This window comes from Salvelinus fontinalis, unplaced genomic scaffold, assembly GCF_029448725.1.
Source record: "Salvelinus fontinalis isolate EN_2023a unplaced genomic scaffold, ASM2944872v1 scaffold_0465, whole genome shotgun sequence".
NCBI lineage: Eukaryota > Metazoa > Chordata > Actinopteri > Salmoniformes > Salmonidae > Salvelinus > Salvelinus fontinalis.
In genome coordinates, this window is record NW_026600674.1 from 73996 (window position 1) to 91172 (window position 17177).

Genomic DNA, 17177 nt, shown 5'->3' on the forward strand with positions numbered 1-17177 from the left:
TGTGTGTCATTCGTTCACTCAGCACTGCAATCACTCCTCCTCTTCCCTTCGGTAAAGGCACCGTGCGTAATTTGAATGACAAATTAACAGTAGAGAGAACAATTTAAAGCCCGTTGCGATTTATTAAAGTTTTTATTGTTTTAATCCAGTTACCAATTTTAACATTGTATTTGTAACAGAAAATAACATAACGTTTGATGAATAATACCGTTTTAGTGACACTTCCACTAGTCAGTGCACATCTGCCAGAGCCTCCATCCATAGGCTAGGACTCACCATATTAAAGAATTCCCCCCAAAACGACATTGTAAAATAGAAAAGACAATTCCCGACAGCTTTTAAAACTGATGAGACACTACCGGTCAGACAAGCAAAAAGGGTGGGCTATTTTTTGAATGAGAACATTCATTGTAAAAACCCATCTAATCTCCCTCTCTCTCCCTTTCTCTCTCACTCTCTTTCTCTCCAGGGAGAGAATCTCTCACCAGAGATGAGTTCTTGCATGTGGCACAAAAGCCCAGACTGTTTACGGGTTAATCCTCAACAGGTTCTGTCCATTTCTGACATGACTAGGAGCTTAACTGTTATTGGCAATGCCCAAATAATTCTCCCGTCGCCTCCCAAATGGCACCCTATTCCCTAGTGCGCTATTTTTGGCCAGGGCCATTGGGCTCTGAGCAAATGTAGTGCACCATGTAGGGGAAAGGATTCTATTTGTGATGGAGCCTTCATCTGTAGATGTGGGGGAAGGAAGCTGCAAGACAACTGCATAGCGTGCAGGGGCTTGATCTGAAGTATGACTAAATGAATAGTCGAGACTGATAAGGACTTGACAGAGGCTAGAGGGGTTCATTTATGCAGAGAGAGGAGCACATAGGCTAGTAGAGGTTAATGAATGTCATCACACCAGAGATGGATTTTATGAATTATCAATCATCATGCATGCCCATTGCCCACATCGTGTTCCCCAAGCGTTGCCAATTAGAGCCTTAATTATGGCATGCAGTAGGGCCTAATCACTGTATGGGCCAACATCAATCAGAAAAGGCCTGTCGCAGATCAAGCTCGTCCTAATTGCGGTGGGAGAGAAGCGGGGGTTCTCAGAAGTGTTCATAGGGTGGGGAGTTGTGACTTGCCCCAGGCAAAACTCTGGACCTTTGGCTCCAAATCAGATTCCGCTTTAGGCTAATATTCAGTTTTACAGTCTTGTATGCAATATTTTTGCTTGTAGAGTATTCACACAACACTGTCTGTATCCCAGTAAGCATCACACTACTTTAGGCTCGTTCTTGTCTTTGCATACAGTATATAGGCTATCGTTCCCTTTCAGGGACAGCGTTTGATAAAAGAGAGAAAGAAAGGTGGATAAATGAAAGAGAAAGAGGCTGATACAATTAATTCACCAGAGAATCAACAAGAGGGGACAACCGTGCAACCCTCATCCGCACCTTTGTTTTTTGTCTTTTCTCAGCCTTCTCTTCTTACCATCCATCCCTCGCTTCACTCCTACTGACCAGCTGCCTTCCTTTCTCTCTCTCTCTCTCTTTCTCCTCCATCCCCTCCCCTCCACCCAATCCCACAGCCACTCGCTCGGTCCCCCAGGTAAACCCTAGACGTCCTGGGCACACCCCAGCTAGGCAAGGCCCAGGATCGGTTTACGGCCTAGCTGAAAAGGCCCTTTTAAGGCCACTTTGAACAAAGACCCAGAGAGTCAAGGGAGCCTTTTAGCAGGGCTTTGTATCTCGGCCCCAATCTATACAGAGGACCAAGGATGCATCCCAAATGGCACCCTATTACCTATAGGACCCCTGGTAAAAAGTAGTGCACTAAATAGAGAATAGGGTGCCATTTGGGATGCAGACGGACTGTGTTCAAGTGTGGCTTTTTATTGGAGATACATAAAAGAGGTTTATCCTACAAGTCCTTTACCATAGAAATGAATAAAGAACTCTTTATACACTCTTTAAAATTTGGCAAATATGTCATTTATATGAATTAGACAATGCACTTACTGCACTGTAGGCTACAGAGTCACATCCACATCCCATACACTACAAATGGTCTGATACCCATGACGCCAATTTACAGCAATGTGTAAATGTATAAGACTAAGCTATGGATGGACTCCCATCCTATATAGCCATTTAGGTCAAGCCAGGCAATTCAAAGATCTGCACAAATTAACTGATTATTTACACAACCATTCAAATAACGAAAAGCTTAATTTCTTGTTTAAGTGCAGTGCACCTTCGGGGCTAGTAGGTGCCATCAAATACCTCCATCACTCAAGGGAGACATGGTCATCTGACCCTGAATACAGAGCAATGAGGCTGGGCTGAAGTCGAGCGCTAAGCCACTGTAGCATGGAGGGAACCATTCAGCAGGGGGGTACTTAGAGGGTAGATAGAGTGAAAGAGAGAGCTAAGCGAGAGGGGGGTTAGGTCAAATCTTAAGTACCTGACAATCCACCTCTTCACCTCCAACCCTCCACCTGAACGCACACACACACACACACACACACACACACACACACACACACACACACACACACACACACACACACACACACACACACACACACACACTATCTTGTCCGTCACATGATCCTCCAACGTTATGTGTGTATGTAGGTGTGTGTATCACATTACATTAAGGTAAGACCACATGCCTGAACAAGTGACCTATATGACTGGGTACCTGAACAGGTGACCTATATGACTGGGTACCTGAACTATATGACTGGGTACCTGAACAGGTGACCTATATGACTGGATACCTGAACTATATGACTGGGTACCTGAACAAGTGACCTATATGACTGGATACCTGAACTATATGACTGGGTACCTGAACAGGTGACCTATATGACTGGGTACCTGAACAGGTGACCTATATGACTGGATACCTGAACAGGTGACCTATATGACTGGATACCTGAACAGGTGACCTATATGACTGGATACCTGAACTATATGACTGGGTACCTGAACAGGTGACCTATATGACTGGGTACCTGAACAGGTGACCTATATGACTGGGTACCTGAACAGGTGACCTATATGACTGGGTACCTGAACAGGTGACCTATATGACTGGATACCTGAACTATATGACTGGATACCTGAACAGGTAACCTATATGACTGGGTACCTGAACAGGTGACCTATATGACTGGGTACCTGAACAGGTGACCTATATGACTGGGTACCTGAACAGGTGACCTATATGACTGGGTACCTGAACAGGTGACCTATATGACTGGATACCTGAACTATATGACTGGGTACCTGAACAGGTGACCTATATGACTGGGTACCTGAACAGGTGACCTATATGACTGGGTACCTGAACAAGTGACCTATATGACTGGATACCTGAACTATATGACTGGGTACCTGAACAAGTGACCTATATGACTGGGTACCTGAACAGGTGACCTATATGACTGGGTACCTGAACTATATGACTGGGTACCTGAACAGGTGACCTATATGACTGGATACCTGAACTATATGACTGGGTACCTGAACAAGTGACCTATATGACTGGATACTTGAACTATATGACTGGGTACCTGAACAAGTGACCTATATGACTGGGTACCTGAACAGGTGACCTATATTACTGGGTACCTGAACAAGTGACCTATATGACTGGGTACCTGAACAAGTGACCTATATGACTGGGTACCTGAACAGGTGACCTATATGACTGGGTACCTGAACAAGTGACCTATATGACTGGGTACCTGAACAGGTGACCTATATGACTGGGTACCTGAACAGGTGACCTATATGACTGGATACCTGAACAGGTGACCTATATGACTGGGTACCTGAACAGGTGACCTATATGACTGGACACCTGAACTATATGACTGGGTACCTGAACAGGTGACCTATATGACTGGGTACCTGAACAGGTGACCTATATGACTGGGTACCTGAACAGGTGACCTATATGACTGGGTACCTGAACAGGTGACCTATATGACTGGATACCTGAACTATATGACTGGATACCTGAACAGGTAACCTATATGACTGGGTACCTGAACATGTGACCTATATGACTGGGTACCTGAACAGGTGACCTATATGACTGGGTACCTGAACAGGTGACCTATATGACTGGGTACCTGAACAGGTGACCTATATGACTGGATACCTGAACTATATGACTGGGTACCTGAACAGGTGACCTATATGACTGGGTACCTGAACAGGAGACCTATATGACTGGGTACCTGAACAGGTGACCTATATGACTGGGTACCTGAACAGGTGACCTATATGACTGGGTTAGAGTCCAGTGGATTTTCAGTTCAAAGTAGCTGCTCCTTGATAGCTGGGGGTAAAATAAGTTCACATTATTCTAGACACTGGAGCATTCAGATGATTAAGTACCGGCCTTCACCCATGGTCAGACTGCAAGTCAATTATATTAAGGCTTGTTTTTCATCCTCTTCACTGCTACCCATCATATATCATCATTAAGAACACCAAGAGATTGTCTGTGGACAGTAACACACACACACACACACACACACACACACTAATAAGTGACTGGGTGTTGATAACAAGTCTCTTCTCTTACAGTAATCTGAATTGACAGCACTTGGTTCACGTGAATTTAATTATAATCCAAGTTAAATTGCCTAATGGTAATTGACAAGTTAATTTGTAATTCTGTGTCTTTCTGAGATCTTACAGAAGATGGCAGTATAGTACAATAATTTAGAAAAAAAGAGAGTCAGCGAGAAAGAGAGTGTGTGCATGTTTGTTTGAGAGACCAGAGAGAGAGAGAAAATGCTTTGCGAGGCACTCTCCGGAACCAAGATACACTAAGGCTCAATACAGTCCTTATTTCTACTGTAAATGAGACACACACTTACTCACACACATACAGTACAAGACACATGTTTATCTAGTGTGAGCATGTCTGTTCCTAAACCAATCGAATTGACCGATCCTGCTAGTTGACAGCCTATCCCCTGGGGTGTCTTTGACACGTCCACTTGATGACCTGGTTCTTAGATCAATAACCAATAACATGCCAATCACCAATCAACCCTCCAGTTAGAAAAACACTCCACAGTGACAAAAACCACATGAATGGATGGATCTACAATCATCCCATCATCCTTCCATCCTTCCATCCCTCCATTCCTGATGAGAAGTGAATTGAAAGAGGAGAGATGTGGAATGACTTGAATAATTGACAGTGCTTGGCCAACTCTGTTCGAGGTTTAGAATTCCCATGTCCACTGGAAGTTCAAAAGGTCATAGCCACAATTACATAATACATGTAGTCTATTGCTCAACCAGCAACAGCTACAAAATGACAAGCCTATTTGGGCAAACAGGCTGCTATTTATTTTTTCATTCAACCCCCTTACATAAAAAGGCAGACCAGACAAGCTTAATTTAAAAAGTGTTTTACAAGAGAGATACGATCAGTGAATGTATTATCTTTGTAAACAATAAAAGTGAGGCCTGTGCGTGATTGTTTAAGGATCTGGGTGTAGCTGGTGCATAGGAGTCAGGCGCAGGACAGCAGAGATGAGTAATAGAAGTAACTTTACTCAAAATGTCCAAATACATGAAGTAATACCAAGCCCAGAAACATCGGACCGGACTTACAATAAATCAATCACGCACAAAAAACATGGGGAAAACAGAGGGTTAAATAATGAACATGTAATTGGGGAATTGAAACCAGGTGTGCAAAACAAAGACAAAACAAATGGAAAATGAAAAGTGAAAAGTGAATCGGCGATGGCTAGAAGGCCGGTGACGTCGACCGCTTCGGCGGAAGTCGTGACAACCGTAGAGTTACAACAGGACAATGCAACTGTACAAAGGTTAACTGAAGAAGCCTACTCTCATTAACCCGTAAACTAAAACTTGACACGGTTTACGTGACTTCACTTATAAAATCTAATCTAATTCTTAGAAAACGTCCTCAGTCACCTTCCCTCACTCTCCTTTTCCTATTGACCACAATTCGTTTCAGCTGTTTTTCCCCTTATCAACCGTTTTCTGTTACCGTTTTTTTTGTTTGTTAAATGGCTCAACAAGAGTATAAGCGTCTCGGTGAGAAGTTGTTTACGTATAAAGGCCAGGTGTTTCCCGTGGCTGACACGCAGGAATTAACCACGGAATATATCGACAGCTTGGAACACTTTGAGATCAAGGACAGTGATGTTTTCCTTGTCACTTTCCCCAAATCAGGTAAGTAAATGATTGAAAAGTATTACTTTCACACTGACAGTAGCTACAGAGGTATAATAAACATGACTGGTGCTTGAACATCTATGACAAATTGAGTAGTTTGTAATTAAAGCATGAATAAGCCAACGTTCGTAGTAAACACATTAACAGCTGACTTTCAGCATTCTGATAGGGAAGATATATGGCACTTACACAAATGATGATTGGCTGAAAGAAATTGACAATAAGAAGATTGTGGGAGCTGTTTTGATTGACTTCAGTGCAGCTTTTGACATGATCAATCATAGTCGGCTGCTGAAAAACATGTGTTATGGCTTTACATCCCCTGCTTTATAGTGGTTCGAGAGTTACCTGTCTAACAGAACAGAGAGGGTGTTCTTTAATGGAAGCCTCTCCAACATGATCCAGGTAGAGTCGGGCATTCCCCACAAGACATGCCACCAGGGGTCTCTTCACAGTCTCCAAGTCCAGAACAGACTCTGGGAAAGGCACAGTACTACATAGAGCCATAAATACATGAACTACACCTTATGGGACAATGCAAAATGTGAAGAAACACACACAAAGGCACACACTAGCTAACACACACTCTACACACAAGTACATTGTGATGTGGATATATTGTGGTATTATAAATGTTGCAGTGTAGATATGTAGTGGTAGAGTAGTGGTGTAATAATGTTTTTCTTGTATTATGTAGTTTTATTTGTTTTAAATTGGGATCTAAATGCCTTAATCTTGTTTGGACCCCTGGTAGAGTAGCTGCTGCCAAGACAGCAGCTAATGGGGATCCTTAATACATACAACAAAAATTATAATAATATAACTATTTGTGGTAGGCTATTTCATCTCAAACATATTGGTTAAAGTTTGCCTTGCTTTGACAACATCTCTCTCTCTCTCTCTCTCTCTCTCTCTCTCTCTCTCTCTCTCTCTCTCTCTCTCTCTCTCTCTCTCTCTCTCTCTCTCTCTCTCTCTCTCTCTCTCTCTCTCTCTCTCTCTCTCTCTCTCTCCTCTCTCTCTCTCTCTCTCTCTCTCTCTCTCTCTCTCTCTCTCTCCTCTCTCTCTCTTCCTCTCTCTCTCTTCCTCTCTCTCTCTTCCTCTCTCTCTTCCTCTCTCTCAGCTCTATATTGCCCATTGTCTTTAGACCAGCAGGTCTGCTCTCACACTCTGAAGGATTGAGGAGCCCATATGTTCCTCCAGCATGGCATCTGAGGTTTGAGTTATGAACAAGAGGTTACCTCTGAGCCACAGGGAATAGCAGGAACACTGTATAATCAAGTGCAGCGCTGGTTCATACAGGGAACCCTTGTATTGGCTTCATACAGGGAACCCTTGTATTGGCTTCATACAGGGAACCCTTGTATTGGCTTCATACAGGGAACCCTTGTATTGGCTTCATACAGGGAACCCTTGTATTGGCTTCATACAGGGAACCCTTGTATTGGCTTCATACAGGGAACCCTTGTATTGGCTTCATACAGGGAACCCTTGTATTGGCTTTATACAGGGAACCCTTGTATTGGCTTCATACAGGGAACCTTTGTATTGGCTTCATACAGGGAACCCTTGTATTGGCTTCATACAGGGAACCCTTGTACTGGCTTCAGCGGTGCATCAGCGACGTCGCATCAATCATATTCTACAAACACTTCCTACCTTAATATGGCAGTCTACTTGGCTGATTAGTTTTACTCACTCATGCTCTGCTGCCTCTACTGCTGTTGGGTGCTGGATAGCATTTGCTAGCACCGCCCACCACCCCAGGCACCACCTGTTAGGTTCTGGGTTTCCTTCCTGCAGGGGGATTGGTAGAGCGTACCTTGCTCACTGCCTGTATTTATTATCATCTTAACATGATGCATGCCCTGGCGGTGAGCTAACCTGAAGGAGGAGAGCCTAACGCCAAGACAACTTACTGCATGTCCTGTAACCTATCTACTAAATGGTTCAACAAATACGTGGCGTTTCCTGTCTGAACTATGACTACTCTTAAGAGATATATGGACTATATTGATCTGTGCTATAACCTGTTGTGATTATAATGTACAGTTCTTGCCCTTAGGCCACATAGCTCTTGAGAGTAGCAATGTACCTGTCTAGTTATTGGTCTGATAACCTAATTATAAACTGGTTGATTCCAGCCCTGAATGCTGATTGGCTGACAGCCGTGGTATATCAGACAATATGACAAAACATGTATTTTTATAATAACATTGGTAACCAGTTTATAATAGCAATAATGCATCTCAGGGGTTTGTGATTTATGGCCAATATACCACGGCTAAGTATTGCATTGTGCCTAAGAACAGTCCTTAGCCGTGGTATATTGGCCAGCAGGTAGCCTAGTGGTTAGAGCGCTGGGCCAGTCACCGGAAGGTTGCTAGATCGAATCCCCGAGCTGACAAGGTAAAACTCTGTTGTTCTGCCCCTGAACAAGGCAGTTAACACGCTGTTCCTAAGCTGTCATTGTAAATAATAATATGTTCTTAAGTTACATAGAAAATAAATATGCCACATTATCTTAACTATAATATACTGTACATGGCTACAGTATATAGCCTAGTTATCTGTGTTACCTGTAAGGTCAGTGTAGTATTGGACAAAGGGATGGTACCTTGGACAGCAGCCTTATTGACAGAACCTGGGATTCTTTTCTCCCTCTCTTTATTTTTTGGGGGACAAACTATATTCACCTTCACTGCCACCTTTCTCTCTCACTCTCTTGCTCTCTCTCTCCCTCTCCCTCCCCCTCCTCTCCCAGGTACAGTATGGACCCAGCGTATCATCACCCTGATGTTTGAGGATGATTTCCCAGAGGAGGCTAACCAGATCACCTTTGTGAGGATGCCATGGCTGGAGATCCTGGAGAAGGGGAAGACCTACACCCAGAGGCCCTCTCCACGCCTCTTCTGCTCCCATCTACACCAGCATCTTATGCCCAAGGGCCTGCAGAAGAAGAAGGCCAAAGTGAGTGGGGTTAGATGGTAGTGAGTGGGGTTAGATGGTTACACATACAGCATTATGCCTTCAGTGAGTGGGTTTAAATGATAGTGAGTGGGGTTAGATGGTAGTGAGTGGGGTTAGATGGTAGTGAGTGGGTTTAAATGATAGTGAGTGGGTTTAAATGGTAGTGAGTGGGGTTAGATGGTAGTGAGTGGGGTTAGATGGTAGTGAGTGGGGTTAGATGGTAGTGAGTGGGGTTAGATGGTAGTGAGTGGGGTTAGATGGTAGTGAGTGGGGTTAGATGGTAGTGAGTGGGGTTAGATGGTAGTGAGTGGGGTTAGATGGTAGTGAGTGGGGTTAGATGGTAGTGAGTGGGGTTAGATGGTAGTGAGTGGGGTTAGATGGTTACACATACAGCATTATGCCTTCAGTGAATGGGTTTAAATGGTAGTGAGTGGGGTTAGATGGTAGTGAGTGGGGTTAGATGGTAGTGAGTGGGGTAAGATGGCAGTGCGTGGGGTTAGATGGTAGTGAGTGGTAGTGAGTGGTAGTGAGTGGGGTTAGGTGGTAGTGAGTGGGGTTAGGTGGTAGTGAGTGGGGTTAGGTGGTAGTGAGTGGGGTTAGATGGTAGTGAGTGGTAGTGAGTGGGGTTAGATGGTAGTGAGTGGGGTTAGATGGTAGTGAGTGGGGTTAGATGGTAGTGAGTGGTAGTGAGTGGGGTTAGGTGATAGTGAGTGGGGTTAGGTGGTAGTGAGTGGGGTTAGACGGTAGTGAGTGGGGTTAGACGGTAGTGAGTGGGGTTAGATGGTAGTGAGTGGGGTTAGACGGTAGTGAGTGGGGTCAGACGGTAGTGAGTGGGGTTAGATGGTAGTGAGTGGGGTTAGATGGTAGTGAGTGGGGTTAGATGGTAGTGAGTGGTAGTGAGTGGTAGTGAGTGGTAGTGAGTGGGGTTAGGTGGTAGTGAGTGGGGTTAGGTGGTAGTGAGGGGTTAGACGGTAGTGAGTGGGGTTAGATGGTAGTGAGTGGGGTTAGACGGTAGTGAGTGGGGTCAGATGGTACTGAGTGGGGTTAGATGGTAGTGAGTGGGGTTAGATGGTAGTGAGTGGGGTTAGATGGTAGTGAGTGGGGTTAGATGGCAGTGAGTGGGGTTAGATGGCAGTGAGTGGGGTTAGATGGTAGTGGGTGGGGTTAGATGGCAGTGAGTGGGGTTAGATGGTAGTGTGTGGGCTAAGAGGGTAGTGTGTGGGGTTAGATGGTAGTGAGTGGGGGTTAGATGGTCGTGAGTGGGGTTAGATGGTAGTGTGTGGGGTTAGATGGTAGTGTGTGGGGTTAGATGGTAGTGTGTGGGGTTAGATGGTAGTGAGTGGGGTTAGATGGTAGTGAGTGGGGTTAGATGGTAGTGGGTGGGGTTAGATGGTAGTGAGTGGGGTTAGATGGTAGTGGGTGGGGTTAGATGGTAGTGAGTGGGGTTAGATGGTACTGAGTGACGTTAGATGGTAGTGGGTGGGGTTAGATGGTAGTGGGTGGGGTTAGATGGTAGTGAGTGGGATTAGATGGCAGTGAGTGGGGTTAGATGGTTACACATACAGTACTATGCCTTCAGTCAGACAGGCACAGCAGTGAGGGGGAAATCTAGAGAAATACACATACTTACAATGTACAAACATCTGCAGGCACTCTCTTAACACACTACACTGTTAACCCTATATCACCCCTATCTCCTTCATACACACTACACACTGTTATTCCTATATCACCCCTATCTCCTTCATACACACTACACACTGTTAACCCTATATCACCCTGTCTCTCCATATACACTGTTAACCCTATATCACTACTGTCTCTCCATACACACTGTTATTCCTATATCACCCCTATCTCCTTCATACACACTACACACTGCTAACCCTATATCACCCTGTCTCTCCATACACACTGTTAACCCTACATCACCCCTGCCTCCTCCATACACACTGTTAACCCTATATCACCCTGCTGTCTCTCCATACACACTGTTAACGCTATATCACCCCTCTCTCTCCATACACACTGTTAACCCTATATCACCCCTGTCTTCTCCATACACAATGTTAACCCTATATCACCCTGTCTCCTCCATAAACACTGTTAACCCTATATCACCCTGTATCTCCATACATACTGTTAATCCTATATCACCCCTGTCTCTCCATACACACTGTTAACCCTATATCACTACTGTCTCTCCATACACACTGTTAACCCTATATCACCCTGTCTCTCCATACACACTGCTAACCCTATATCACCCTGTCTCTCCATACACACTGTTAACCCTATATCACCCTGTCTCTCCATACACACTGTTAACTCTATATCACCCCTGTCTCCTCCATACACACTGTTAACCCTATATCACTCTGTCTCTCCATACACACCGTTAACCCTATATCACCCTGTCTCTCCATACACACTGCTAACCCTATATCACCCTGTCTCTCCATACACACTGTTAACCCTATATCACCCTGTCTCTCCATACACACTGTTAACTCTATATCACCCCTGTCTCCTCCATACACACTGTTAACCCTATATCACCCTGTCTCTCTATACACACTGTTAACCCTATATCACCCCTGTTTCTTCCATACACACTGTTAACCCTATATCACTACTGTCTCCTCCATACACACTGTTAACCCTATATCACCCTGTATCTCCATACACACTGTTAACCCTATATCACCCCTGTCTCTCCATACACACTGTTAACCCTATATCACTAATGTCTCTCCATACACACTGCTAACCCTATATCACTACTGTCTCTCCATACACACTGGTAACCCTATATCACTACTGTCTCTCCATACACACTGTTAACCCTATATCACTAATGTCTCTCCATACACACTGTTAACCCTATATCACCCTGTCTCTCCATACACACTGCTAACCCTATATCACCCCTCTCTCTCCATACACACTGTGTGGTGGAATCATTGTAATCAAAAGGAGAAACTTTTAGATTTCTTCAAAACAATCAAACTGTATTATTTAATTAGTGCAGTAATGGAGCTGGTCAGTAATCAACCCTGGAGGTGATCACTGAACTCAACCAGCTGGTTTGAGCCACAGCATTTTATAGCAAAGTCCATCCTCCAGTCTACATGACAAACAAAAGATGTATGGAATGGGTCACAAGGTTAAGATTTGTATGAAAGACACTTATAATTAAAATTGTAAAAACTGTACTCACTGTGTAGAGACCAGGGTCTGCACCCAACTCCATACTGGAGCCATCTCCCCCTGGTACCCCAGTACAGAAACATTAAATCATGCTCTGGAATGCGGTATCAACCAAAGACATTGCACATCTCCTGTCAGTGTTAAATCTCCCAGAGGCCCACTTTCAGTTCACAGAGACACTATAGAGTTATAAGAACCCTCTATTCTGTTTCATAAAGCAACCATTTGATGCAATTACAGCATTATAACAACATCTTGCAATTTTGCTCTCACAACTGTTAACCCTATATCACCCTGTCTCTCCATACACACTGTTAACCCTATATCACCCCTATCTCCTTCATACACACTACACACTGTTAACCCTATATCACCCCTATCTCCTTCATACACACTACACACTGTTAACCCTATATCACCCCTATCTCCTTCATACACACTACACACTGTTAACCCTATATCACCCTGTCTCTCCATACACACTACACACTGTTAACCCTATATCACCCTGTCTCTCCATACACACTACACACTGTTAACCCTATATCACCCTGTCTCTCCATACACACTACACACTGTTAACCCTATATCACCCTGTCTCTCCATACACACTACACACTGTTAACCCTATATCACCCTGTCTCTCCATACACACTACACACTGTTAACCCTATATCACCCTGTCTCTCCATACACACTACACACTGTTAACCCTATATCACCCTGTCTCTCCATACACACTACACACTGTTAACCCTACATCACCCTGTCTCTCCATACACACTATTAACCCTATATCACCCTGTCTCTCCATACACACTACACACTGTTAACCCTATATCACCCTGTCTCTCCATACACACTACACACTGTTAACCCTATATCACCCTGTCTCTCCATACACACTATTAACCCTATATCACCCTGTCGCTCCATACACACTACACACTGTTAACCCTATATCACCCTGTCGCTCCATACACACTACACATTGTTAACTATATCACTGCTTTCTCCTCCATACACACTACACATTGTTAATTATATTTCACTCCTGTCTCTCCATACACACTGTTAATCCTATATCACCCCTGTCTCTCCATACACATTGTTAACTATATCACCGCTTTCTCCTCCATACACACTACACACTGTTAACCATATATCACCCCTGTCTCCTCCATACACACTACACACTGTTAACCCTATATCACCCTGTCTCTCCATACACACTACACACTGTTAACCATATATCACCCTGTCTCTCCATACACACTACACACTGTTAACTATATATCACCCTCTCTCCATACACACTACACACTGTTAACCCTATATCACCCTGTCTCCTCCATACACACTGCACGCTGTTAACCATATATCACCCCTGTCAACTCTATCACCCCTTTCTCCTCAATATACACTGTTAACTCTATATCACCCTGTCTCTCCATGCACACTACACACTGTTAACCTTTTACTGCAGTGGACTAAATCAGGGTCACACAGAGTGTGTCTTGGTAGTCAAACAAATCTACTTTGAAACAAAAGTATACACCTCACACACATGGTTATGGGCTTAAAAAAGAGGACACCTGTACCATGTCAGATATAGAGTTGAAATGTATTACATTTTGAGTTTGCATCCCAATATTACACTTGATATACATCACAGAAGACTGAAATATAACAAAACGATTTGACGTAAAAACACCAGATTTTTTTATTTAAAAAAAAATGTTTAATTATGAAATGATGAAAAATATGAATAATATTCCACCCATGAGGCCACTAAAGGGCGCTTTTGGTCCTTCGACAGCAGGAAAGAGCTACTATATCCCCTATCTCCTCCATAGGTCATCTATGTGACCAGGAACCCTAAAGACATCATGGTGTCCTACTTCCACTTCTCTAAGTTCATGAAGCATCTGGACAGTTCAGAACACTATGACGAGATGCTGGACAAGTTCTTCTGTGGATGGAGTGAGTGCCACTAATCACCCTCCCTCCATCACATGGCACTTCTTTGGCCAAATTGGCTTCATCAGCGTAACACAGTATCATACACAACCGTAAGCTAATTAACAACTAACACACTGACTAACACTTACTGTCTGCTGTCCTATGTGAACCCGTCTCTTCAGTGCTTGGTGGCTGCTGGTTCGACCATGTCAGAGGATGGTACAACCACCAGGACAGATACAACATCATGTTCCTCAGCTATGAAGAGATGATCAAGGTAACATGACATTTACCCTGATTAACGCCATATGTACCACATGAATACCTACACCACTGCGCTGACCTGTTATAAGATGCAGTAGCCTACATCAATGATGCAGCTGTTACTACTGCAACAAGTCGTGCAACAGATGTAGTATTCTGAGTATTTAGGTGATTTTAAATCAACCTGAGACATCCAGCTGAAATAAACTTGACTGCTATAACATCTGCAGTGTATATGGGAAAGGGGGATACCTACTTAGTTTAACAATAATGCTCGTACGAGCTCGAACCCAGGAGCAGAGAAACACAGCAAGCAGAGGTCAGGGTAAATCCAGAACGTTTACATTGAGTCTTAACAGAAACAAGGCGACCGCACAAGAGCACACTAATAAAACATGAGACCTAAGCAAAGATACAGGCCACCTGAGGAACCTAAATAACAAGGCAACCAGGTGAAAAGAGAAGGTCATTAAACACAGGTGAATCCAATAAGTAATAATCAGGGTAACCTGGAAACTAGAAATCGATATCCATGTCTTCGGCACCCGGGGAGCAATTGTTGTTGGGGTTAACTGCCTTGCCCAGGGCCGGAACAACAGATTTTTACCTTGTCGGCTCAGGGATTCGATCCAGTACCCTCAGTTACTGGCCCAATGCTCCAACCCACTTGGCTAATTGCCAGTATCTGGGTACTGGCATAATAATCCTATTTATTTTTTATTTTTTTTCACATCACAAATATACTGAACAAAAATATAAACATATAAACATAAACATGCACCAATTTCAAAAATCTTACTGAGTTACAGGAAATCAGTCAATTGTAAGGAAATTAGTCAATTTAAATAAATGTATTAGGCCATAATCTATGGATTTCACATGACTGGGCAGGGGTGGAGCCTTGGAGGGCATGGGCCCACCCACTTGGCAGCAAGGCCCACCCACTGGGGCACCAATCAGAATGAGTTTTTCCCCACAAAATGGATTTATTACAGACAGAAATACTCCTCAGTACCCCCCCTCAAACGATCCCAGATGTAGAGATCCTGGGCTGGTGTGTTTACACGTGGTCTGCGGTTGTGAGGCCAGTTGGAAGTACTGCCAAATTCTCGAAAATGACGTTGGAGGCAGCTTATTGCAGAGAAATGAACATTAAATTATCTGGAAACAGCTCTGGTGAACATTCCTGCAGTCACCATGTCAATTGTAGGCTCACTCAACGCTTGAGACATCTATGGCATTGCGTTGTGTGACGAAACTGCATATTTTAAAGTGGCCTTTTATTGTCCCCAGCACAAGGTGATCCTGTGTAATGATCATGCTGTTTAATCAGCTTTATAAAATGCCACACCTGTCAGGTGGACGGATTATCTTGGCAAACGATAAATGCTCACTAACAGGGATGTAAACAAATGTATGCACAAAATTTGAGAGAAATAAGCTTTTTGTGCGTATGGAAGATTTCTGGGATTTTTTTATTTCAGCTGATGAAACATGGGACCATCACTACAAATGGTTTATATTTCTGTTCATTTACATGCCATATTGGTTTTATTCCATGTGTCCTGCTACAACAGGACCTGAGATCGGTGGTAGTGCGTCTGGCTGAGTTTGTCGGGAAGAGCCTGTCTGATGCAGCTATAGACAGCATAGTGGAGAAAGTCACCTTCAATAACATGAAGAAAGATGACAAGGCCAACTATGAGTTCTTGCTTGACAACGTCAAAGACAAGAACAAGGGGAAGTTCCTACGCAAAGGTGAGGAAAATAAGAAATGTTTAGAGGCTTTATTGTTGAAATTGATACATGAAAAACATGAGTATAGGTTTGTATGGGTATCGTGGGGGCAGAAACGAGAGGGGGTGTATTTAAAGAGGTTTATAGAACTTCCAGTCAGAAAGTGAGCCCCCTAGACCCCCTTCCAGTTTCAATGTATCTGAAATACATCAAGCATAGCTTTATCTATAGCATAGCTTTATCTATAGCATCTATAGCATAGCTTTATCTATAGCATAGCTTTATCTATAGCGTTATCTATAGCATAGCGTTATCTATAGCATAGCGTTATCTATAGCATAGCGTTATCTATAGCATAGCGTTATCTATAGCATAGCTGTATCTATAGCATAGCTGTATCTATAGCATAGCTTTATCTATAGCATAGCTTTATCTATAGCATAGCTTTATCGGCAGGTAGCCTAGAGGTTAGCACGTTAGGACAGTAACCGACAGGTTGCTAGATCGAATCCCCAAGCTGACAAGGTAAACATCTGTCGTTCTGCCCCTGAACAAGGCAGAACCCACTGTTCTTAGGCCGTGACTGTAAATAAGAATTTGTTCTTAACTGACTTGCCTAGTTAAATAAAGGTTAAATAAAAATAATTAATAAAACAATCTCTCTCTCTCTCAGGTACCATAGGAGACTGGAAGAACTCGTTGACGGTGGCCCAGAGTGAACGCTTTGACCAAGTCTATCAGGAGAGGATGAAGGACCTGTCTCTCAACTTCGTCTGGGACATCACAGAGCTTCAAGGCTGA

General features: G+C 43.6%; 1 protein-coding gene across 1 annotated transcript; it reads left to right on the forward strand.

Annotated features, from left to right (window-relative positions):
* Positions 1–6067: 6067 nt before the first annotated feature.
* LOC129846173 (amine sulfotransferase-like) lies at positions 6068–17177 on the forward strand. Its single transcript, XM_055914135.1, has 6 exons — positions 6068–6233; positions 8998–9203; positions 14270–14396; positions 14558–14652; positions 16217–16397; positions 17050–17177. Exons 1-6 carry the CDS (start codon positions 6068–6070, stop codon positions 17175–17177), a joined length of 903 nt encoding a protein of 300 aa, XP_055770110.1.

Bases quoted from the DNA above. Each gene is read 5' to 3' on its own strand.
- LOC129846173 (XM_055914135.1), top strand. From the start codon at position 6,068: ATGGCTCAACAAGAGTATAAGCGTCTCGGTGAGAAGTTGTTTACGTAT. The intron at 14,397-14,557 runs GTGAGTGCCACT...CCGTCTCTTCAG, and splicing joins CAAGTTCTTCTGTGGATGGA to TGCTTGGTGGCTGCTGGTTC. The intron at 16,398-17,049 runs GTGAGGAAAATA...TCTCTCTCTCAG, and splicing joins GGGGAAGTTCCTACGCAAAG to GTACCATAGGAGACTGGAAG.